A 10,333-nucleotide genomic window follows, 5' to 3' on the forward strand; every position below is an offset into this window, starting at 1 on the left:
AATGATTACCAGAAGTAAAATCTGGAAATTATAATTCAGTTTCAAGCAATTTTCATTATCAGTGCACATGGACCGATATTTACCATTTTCGGCACACCTCTTTATGTTCCTAAAATACTTCTAGACCCGTGTAAAAATTGGAGGATCCAATCCTATCTAATAATATCAAATTGGGTCTAATTGGATCTGTTCAGATATTGGTTCAGACATAATTAGATATGCACAGATATGCTATATATGGTGCTAGATCTGGTTAGATATAATTGCAGATCTCATCATATATAGTATAATATCTAATTATATCTGGCATATCTAATAATATATGCTTGGATAGGACCATATATAGCACTATATCTAATAAGATATGGTAGATATAACATCATATCTGACTATATGGGGTTAAATACGGTCCAAAACATAAAAAAAAAATCATGAACAAGTTAAAAAGATTTTTAAAATACACGTCTAAACTTCAATGCCATTATGTCAAATGTCAACGCCGTCAGGGGCATCACTTCTAAACAAATTTAACGCCAGACTAGCTGAGAAAATTAAGAAATTTAATATAATTGTTTTAAATGTGTTCCTTTGATAAAGTGTATATCGTTTCCTTTATTGCGGAGATTATGTAGGTAAGTAGATTGTATTTGTTATTTCCTTAGTAGTCATTTTCATATTGTTTTACTATTTTCTAGATTTGGAAAAAAATGAAACCTCAGTGGTGTACTGGTTAACATGCCCGCCTTGCATTCAAAAGGTCACGGGTTCAATCCCAGTTCCGACCAACACCAAAAATTATTACGGCGGTGGATTATCTCCTCGCAGTAATGTTGGTGACATTTCTGCTTCAAAGATTCTCTAAGTTGTTTCAGCGCAACGTGAAATGCCGATAGGACTCGATTATAGCAAGGAGGTCCCATGTTATTGAGCTAATTATTGAATCGAGCAGCAGTCAGTGATAAGTAAGATGTTGATCACTGTGATGTCATGATGGTCTGAATAGTATGTATGAGCCTAAAATAACATCCTATCGCTATACCTAACCTAATTCCGAATACACTTTAAATGTGAGTATTAAAAGCAACATAAAATTATATGGCAATTTGTATTGCAACTTAAAGAAGAATGATCCAAAACAATACTAATACTTGCTTACATAGTTCAATATATTCCCATATTTGTTTATTCCTATATTTGTTTAATAATTGTTTTTTTACTTAATTTCATTGCAGATTGTCTTAACGCTGTAATACTTTAGTCGCGTGTCTAAGTCCAAAGCAGAAGAAACAAACGAAAAAACCCTTGGACAACACTCTAACTCAACTGTCAATACTCTTAAATAGCTTTGATGGATCAATTTAAATTAAACATATTTATTATGCACATACTTTTTGTCTGTATTATTAAATAAAACAATTGATCTCATTTTATATACAAATTATGGGATTTTATGTGTTGAAAGATCTCGAAAGATACAATTGTATCAAATAATATACAATTATATCAAATTAGATCTGATTAGATGTGTCTCATTTTTGAGATCTGATCAGATCCAATTTCATAGTATTTAGATCTGAGCAGATATAACCATTTTTCGGATCTGCTCAGATCTGACTATATCTTGGCTCAGATCTAACCATATCAAATCAGATCCCCCAATTTTTACACGGGGATTTAAAATTTCATACAAATTTGATAAAAACTATGGTTTCTAAAAGCCCAAGAAGTAAAATCGGGAGATCAGTCTATTTGGGAGATAAACCAAAACATGGACCAATACACGTCATTTTCGGCTCTCGTATTTAAGGTCCTAAAATACCTCTAGATTTCTCATTTCAGGCAAATTGGATAAATACTACGGATTCTAGAAGCCCAAAAAATAAAATCATTTCAGGGAAAGTGGATAACAATTACGGTTTCTAGAAGCTCAAAAAGTAATATCGGGAGATCGGTCTATCTGATGGCTATATCAAAACATGGACCTATATTCACCATTTTCGGCATAACTTTTTAAGGTCTTAAAATACCTCTAGATTTCCTATTTGAGGCAAGTTGGATAAAAACTACGGTTTCTATAATCCCAAGAAGTAAATTCTGGAGATCGGTCCATATGGGGGCTATATAAAAAAATGGTCCGATACTCATCGTTTTCAGCACACCTCTTTAGGGTTTTAAAATACCTCTAGATTTCCAATTTCTACGGATTCTAGAAGCCCAAGAAGTAAAATCGGGAGATCGGTCTATATGGGGGCCATACCAAAACATGGACCGATACTTACCATTTTTGACACACCTATTTATGGTTCTAAAATACCTCTTGATTTCTAATTTCAGGCAAATTGTATAAAAACTACAGATTTTAGACGCCCAAGAAGTAAAATCTGGAGATCGGTCTATATGGGGGCTATATGTTACCCAAACATGGACCGATACTCACCATTTTCGGTACACCTCTTTATGGTTCTAAAATATCTCTAGATTCCAAATTTCAGGCTAATTGGATAAAAACTATGGATTCTATAAGCCTAAGACCCCAAATCGGGACATCGGTCGATATAGGGGCTATACCAAAACATCAACCGATAGTCACCGTTTTTGGCACACCTCTTTATGGTGCTAAAATACATCTAGATAGAAACTACGGTTTCTATAAATCCAAGACCCCAAATCGGGAGGTCGGTTTATATGGGGACTATCTCATAAACTGGACCGATATAGCCCATCTTCGAACTTGACCTGCCTGCAGACAAAAGACGAGTTTGTACAAAATTTCAGCACGATTGCTTCATTATTGAATACAGACAGACGGACAGACGGACATGGTTATATAGTCTTAGAATTTCTCCCTGATCAAGAATATATATACTTTATATAGTCGGAAATCGAAATTTCGATGTTTTACAAACGGAATAACAAACTTATTATATCCCCGTCACCATTCTATGGTGGTGGGTATAAAAAGTCAAAATTACCCATTAAAAATATGAAAAAAGCGTGTTATAAAAAATTGAATTAAAATAACTTCCTATGTAGTTAAAATAAACAACATCTTTGAAAGAACACTTTTGGAAGTGCTTGTAAAGATGTGCCTTTAGAACAACTTCCGAATTTGTTTGCTGGGGCATTTAATAGAAACATTTAACTGTAGGAATAATTCGATCACACTAAAGCTACTTCACAGTTTAGAAAACCAATTTAAATTTATTCCACAAATGTTTACATTGTCCAAAAGATGATGGCATAATTTGAAATATTCATAATTTTTATTTAGCCTTTACAATATTTATCTACATGGTTAATATACTTACCAATCACTGAAATACATTTTTCATTGACAATACCACTTGGCAAAAGATGAAAATCGAATTCTGTGCCATTTGCAACAACGGTGTGGCCAGCATTATTGCCACCCTGAAATAATGATGAAATATGGATAAAGATTAGAATATCAACATTAATAAAAATATAAGGGAAAGTAAATAAAAACATTTATAAGTGTTTGCAATTCAATCGAGAAGAAAGTAAACAAAAACATAATATCATCTTATGCTAGAACATATTTTGGCAAATATTCAAACTACTAGAAAAATAATGTATGTACGTAACATTAATAAATACAAATATGTTCCTATACACGCAATATTGTTTATCAAAAGCATTGACACAAACATTCCTAGATAAAAAAAAAAATTTCATGGATGAGTCTGATCATTTTGAATATTGGCTGGTGGTCATACAGAATAAATAAAACTGATGTATCGTATTTGTATGTGTGCGATTCCATACAACTGGATGTGGTTAAAGATTAAAACAAATAAATATACAAACGTATAATAGAATTAGAACATTCATAGAACATATATACACGAAATATGTATGTATTTAGTAATGCTTTAATTAAATACAAGAGGAACCCTGTCAGAATTTTTAACTATATAATAATTTTTACTAACTAATATACAAGTGGCTTCTAGCAAGCTCAATACTTATACAGTTGTTTTTCGTTTAAATTCACATTCTTTCCACTCACTCCAATGACAACACAGGTAAACACCGAATAGAACTTCATATTGGACTTAACTAAATTTTCGACAGTGAAGCCAAGCAAAAAATAATAAACTTTCAGGAGGAGACAGGTTTTTAAATCTTTATTAGGATGTCTTAAAGGAATACTCAATATCATGGATATAATTTTTTCACATGTTTTTGACGCTAAGCAAGTTGGCGAATTGGATTGCAAATCAAAGGCATTTACCAGTTAAAATGACCCGAAAAAGAAGCAAAATATGGCATCACCTCAAAGAAAGTGAAAAATGTAACTGATTTCTTATAAAGATTTGCATTTGTCACTTGGTGGGAGCGATTTGAATTGGTTAGGTGGAAGCGTTTCAAATTTAAAGAATATCATATACCAGATACCAAAAATGTAACTGTTGATTTGGAGACAAATCCTCATGCGAACAGAAGGTGTCAAGCTTACTCAAAAACCCTGGAAGATTCCAACATTGGATCTCATGGTAAAAATAATTGTTAAAGATTTGCACCCACTGTTAATAGCTGAGAATGACTGATTTAAAAAAATTTACCGATGGTAATAATCAGTCATACACAATGTCATCCGACGAAAAAATGTTGAATAATGAATATGAAGTTGGCGTTAAAAAACTTGAATCAGTCGAAATTATTTGTATTACGACAGATTATTGGCTATCTGCTTCAAAACGAGTACTATATATCTAGCACATAACACCACATTTTATAACACTACAATAGGTTAGGTTAGGTTAAAGTGGCAGCCCGATTAAGATTCAGGCTCACTTAGACTATTCAGTCCATTGTGATACCACATTAACTAAAAGTACCTATTACATATGGGCACTTCTAGTTTTAAACGTTGAACCTTCTTGATTATTTTCTTCTGTTGAACCAACCAGATTGTTCCAAAAACATTAGCAGACTGCTTAAGTTAACGTTTTCCAGGTCCGCCAGTAATCTGAAGCTATATGCCCCTAAAATTTGCTTACGCCTTACACAAAATGCAGGACACTCACACAAGAGGTGTTTTATTGATTCCTTTTCTTCCGCATCATGACAGCTCATACAATAGTCATTATACTTCGCACCAATAGTTTTAGCAAAATCGCCTATCAGGCAGCGACCCGTTCTAGCAGATATCAGGAGTCTCGAGAACACTAGCATATCTAGTGTGCGGTTTAAGTTTAAATGGGGCCATATTTGCTTGGTGTCGTTACAACCTTTACAATTCTCCCGTCGAACATTCGCCATCATGTCAGCCTTCTCACGCAGTAAGAGCTTGCAGGTAGCCAGAGGCATACCAACAGATTCTAGTTCCCCTGGAATATGTAAGGTAGTTCCTAGCCTTGCTAGCTCATCTGCTTCGCAGTTCCCCGGTATGATCCTATGGCCAGGCACCCATATTAGGTGAATATTGTGCTGCTCAGCCATCTCATTGAGAGATTTGCGGCAGTCGATGGCCGTTTTCAATAAAACTGGAAGATGGAATCCGCTTTTCTAAACAATTTTTAAACTTTAATAAGAAGAAAATATTATTAAAAATTACAAAGATTTCCTTTTAATTTTTTTATTAAAGTAACGAGTACTCAATTCAAAAGTAAAGAGTAGTCGAACGTAATTTATAACACTACTCCGTAGCGAATTACGCGCCTACATAGGTAGACGCCTTTTCACATGATGACGAATTATTTATTACTGAGTAGTGAAAAAAATATAATCCACTTCATGTATTTTTGCCATCGCTTTTAATAACGGAGTTTTTCGTTAAATAATGGAGTTTCGGCGAGAAATAATGGATTCATATGGGCCTCAACTAGATCCGCCGCCGGGATGGATTGGATTACTTTGAGGGACACAAAAGAGATTGGCCTCAATAAAAAAAATTATAATTATGTACAGTCTTACTAGTTTTTGCAGGTTTCATACCTTTTCAAGCGACAATAATATTTCCATGAAATATGGAGTATTGTCTGGTGTCCTGATTGATACTTTCAATCTTAGATCCAAATACCTATTTCAATATATTGTTCATATTCATACCCTGTTTATGTATATAGTTCCATATACATATTTTAAAATATTGCAAATATTTTATATTTAATTTATCTATATTGAAAAAACCGGTTTAAATATTAAAGTGGATTTTCATGTAAATTCTAGCGTGGATTCGACATAAAGGGTGATACGGTCAAAATTTGGTCAATATAAACTTGACTTATTTCGTTCAATTTTGCATTTCAAAAACCTGAACACCCCTCATTTTGAAGGTGTGTATGTAGAATGTTGCTCCTATTATGATTTTGGAATTCACTCTTCAGTTGTCATAATGCCGTCCAAGCAAGAAGATCATCGTATCAAAATTTTGCTCGCGCATCGCGAAAATCCGTGCTACTCGCACGCAAAGCTGGCAAAATCGCTAAAAGTTGCCAAATCAACCGATACAAATGTGTGTTAAAGTGTTTGGGGATCGTTTGTCGACAGCCAGGAATTCTGGATCGGGGGGAAATCGGAAACCGGAAGCCGCTGAGACGACAAAGAGAGTTGCCGGTAGTTTCAAGCGAAACCCTAACCTCTCTCTCCGAGATGCCGCAAATAAGCTGGGTGTATCGTCTACAACCGTGCATCGAGCCAAAAAACGAGCCGGACTATCGACTTACAAGAAGGTAGTGACTCCAAATCGCGATGATAAACAAAATACGACGGCCAAAGCGCGATCCCGGAGGCTGTACACGACGATGCTGACGAAGTTTGACTGCGTGGTAATGGACGACGAAACCTACGTCAAAGCCGACTACAAGCAGCTTCCGGGACAGTAGTTTTATACGGCAAAAGGAAGGGGAAAGGTAGCAGATATTTTCAAGCAAAGAAATATCTGGTTTGGCAAGCCATCTGTACCTGTGGCTTGAAAATCAGCATTTTCATAGCTTCCGGGAGTGTCAACCAAGAAATTTACGTGAAAGAGTGTTTGAATAAACGTCTGCTGCCTTTCCTGAAGAAACACGGTTGTTCCGTACTGTTTTGGCCGGATTTGGCATCTTGCCATTACGGTAAAAAGGCCATGGAGTGGTACGCCGCCAACAACGTGCATATGGTTCCCAAGGACAAGAACCCTCCCAACACGCCAGAGCTCTGTCCAATTGAGAAATACTGGGCTATTGTCAAGCGGAACCTAAAGAAGACCAAAAAAACTGCCAAGGACGAGCAGCAGTTCAAGGCAAACTGGCTTTCTGCGGCGAAGAAGGTGGACAAGGTGGCTGTACAAAATCTGATGGCAGGTGTCAAGCGTGTGGCCCGGCAATTCGGATTTGGAAAAGCGAAAGCCTAACTGAATATTTTTCCTGAATTTTATACTAATTGAACTTAAAAAAGAAATTTAATTTGATTTTTTAAATAAACGATTTCACCGATTTACACGCGTTTTCCCTTGACCAAATTTTGACGTATCACCCTTCACTCTAGAATTAACACATTCATATAAATAAACATCTATAAAATAAACACACTTTAAAAATTCAACTGTATCGATTAGATAAAATGTTTTCAAAGGCAATGAGATGATGCCATAGTACCAATTAAATGCATTCCAGAAAAAGATAATAATTATGATTTTTAACAAGTTGTTGTAATTTGTTGAAAATTGGAAAATCATTTTTGAAACGAAAATTCTGAGAAATCGCCGATTGGCCGATTTACTAGTCTTTTACGAGCATAAATGGATGCCGGAATGGTGTTATGACCTTCTATATTTAACTTTTGATATTTTTAAAATCCAAATAATCCACTTTTCACAAAATTTAAAAATCTATTAATCGGCATTTGGTAATCGTCAACATCAATTCATCGGTATTTGGGGAAGACGATTAATCGACTTTTTAACTAAAATTTGATTTTTGATAGCTAACTTTATCAAGACTTCAAGAATTTATTTACACAGCATCTTTTATTTGAAAAATTTTCTTAGGGTACTAATGTAAACGTAGATGCAAGTTTTTTGTATGTAAACATTTTGGAATCAGCTTTGCAGCCATGTACACGTAAACATTTCGGTCGTAGACCAAGGATATACCCTAGCACATAAAGCACATGCAAACCAAGAATGACTAAGAAATTTCTTTCCGCACCTCAATTGTCCACACAGTGGCTACCCAATTCGCCATATGTCAAACCGATGGAAGCGGCTTTGGAGCCGAGGTCACACAAAAATTTAGGCCATAGATCAAGGATGTACCAACAAAACTCGTCGCCCTCAAATAAAGCACATATGAACGAAGATTGGCTAAAAAATACAATTTGCCACATGCCACTACGATGGACTTTCTTATATGGGCCATTTTAGAGAACAGTTTGACCAAAGCAATTTCTTGCAATTTCCTCGAGCTATTGAGCAAAAGTGATACCGAAATTTAGATGGCTTTTGTTTATTTGAATAAACAAAAATATTTACTCACAAGTAAATATTGTTGTTTGAGTTAGTAACACTTTGTGTCAGTTACCCGGAAGTATTTTATTTTGTTATAACTCTAATATACACCGACTTGTTGATTTCTTGATCTCATAAAATGACAAATTGGTACTTCGATTTGTATGTAAGTATTGCATACTATCCCAGCTACAACGCATTTCTTCATAGATGATAGGCTTCTATTTTGGAGGCATTTTACGTACAACGTGACCACTTTTTGAAAACAAAATCGACCAGAAACAAGGTCCCCAATGATATACCATCTTTTTTAACCCTACATTTAGAAGAAAAATGTATATATTTGTCAATTGCACTTTTCAATTAAAAAATGATAAGAATGGTCATACAGTTTGTCTTAAAAATGACGGACCCTATTTCCTGATATTAAATGTAGAGCATTTGGAATACACCAGAAATAGATTAGGCTAACGAAGTCAGCACTTTTTCTAAGCCGGCCTAATATAAGAATACATGTGGGCATAGTTGTCGCTGAACATTCATGGCACACACTAATACATACATTTAACAGCAAGTATTGTTCTACTTGTTTGTATTCCATAGAGAAATGGTGTGAACGTTTAAATCGCAAGTATCAAATGATATTTTCCGGCTAGGCTAATACAATATTAAATGAGTGACATAATATTGCAGCAAACACAATCCCAAGTGCAAAATCTATCTTGGAAGACGACAAATCGTTATTTTTTATATTACATACAGACAGTGTTTAATTGATTCTAACATATAAAAAAATAAAACGTTATGAAATGGTAAATGGGTAAAAAACAACGTGGTGATGATCAACAACAAAACAAATGCCCGAAATAAACAACGCAAAAACCTATCAAAGAAAAGCAATACAAGATGGTATAGAAGTAAAAAAAAATCCCAGACCTTTTCAAATAAAACAGAGAGAATTTATGAATGCCTGTGTGTATATATATACACTGGAGGAGTAGACTCATTATGTAAACTACTATATACTTTTATACAGGCATAAGAATTTGGTTAGGAATTCTAACGCAGAGATAACGTAAAGAAATCATGGTGATTTCATTGAATTTTCTTCTTCTTTGCGGATAAAATGCGAAATGGCAGGCAATTGCATGTGACTGCCGCCCCAATGGCTACAATGAACTTTATACAACTGATACAAAATTGTTTGAATGTTGATGCAATCATGAGTTTGATGATTAGTCTGGTGTTATTATCCATTTAAAAATCTGCAGGTAATCATTTTGTTGATGTCGTGTTTGCGGGAAGCTTGTGTATGGACACAGCTTATGGCATTATTTGCAAATGTCCATAATAATTTTTACATGTCCTTGATCATTGCCATTTCTGAACAATTCGGATACAGATAACGCTACACCCTTATGCTTGTCTTATACCAACTTTTAACGCTTGTATATGTGTATCCTAGTAAAAGGAAATTGGTCTTACCTGACACCTGCAAACAATATCGACATCCAGGGCCAGCATGTCCACAACTTTGCCTTTGCCCTCGTCACCCCATTGTGCACCGAGTACCACATCAACTTTTGATTTGTACATATTCAGACGTCCCTGATGGAGTTGCTGATAGTGAGACCCATTCATGACACTATTTACAGCCGTAGTTTCCATCGTTCTCTCTGTTTTAAGAATGTTATATTCTTATTTTCAATCTAGTCCGACTACGTTCTGCTACCAGCAGCACCACCAATTCCGTTTAATAGTTCAATAATAAAACAAATTAAAATGCGCGTTTTATTTGCCAACGGTTCGATTCCTAACCGACCGTTCAACAACAGACCGTCTCGACACGCTCCTCAGAAACTTGTAAAGAAATTTAGC

General features: G+C 35.0%; 1 protein-coding gene and 1 long non-coding RNA gene across 3 annotated transcripts in view; one reads left to right on the forward strand and one right to left on the reverse strand.

Annotated features, from left to right (window-relative positions):
* Adss (adenylosuccinate synthetase) overlaps positions 1–10,333 on the reverse strand; it is a 31,730-nt gene extending 21,397 nt beyond the window's left edge. The window contains exons 1-2 of the mRNA XM_075291664.1: positions 9,941–10,333; positions 3,309–3,411 (exon numbers count right to left, since the gene is read on the reverse strand). Of these exons, the coding sequence (XP_075147779.1) occupies positions 3,309–3,411; positions 9,941–10,123 (286 nt within the window). The 5' untranslated portion in view covers positions 10,124–10,333. The remainder of the gene's footprint in view (positions 1–3,308; positions 3,412–9,940) is intronic.
* Positions 151–1,438, forward strand: LOC142221830 (uncharacterized). Of its 2 annotated transcripts, XR_012718210.1 has the most exons (3): positions 151–632; positions 696–1,067; positions 1,233–1,438. It is a non-coding gene; the product is annotated as an uncharacterized LOC142221830 (long non-coding RNA). The 2 variants fall into 2 exon arrangements; XR_012718209.1 differs by having other exon boundaries at positions 151–1,067.

Source organism: Haematobia irritans, chromosome 1, assembly GCF_050003625.1.
Source record: "Haematobia irritans isolate KBUSLIRL chromosome 1, ASM5000362v1, whole genome shotgun sequence".
Taxonomy (NCBI): Eukaryota; Metazoa; Arthropoda; class Insecta; order Diptera; family Muscidae; genus Haematobia; species Haematobia irritans.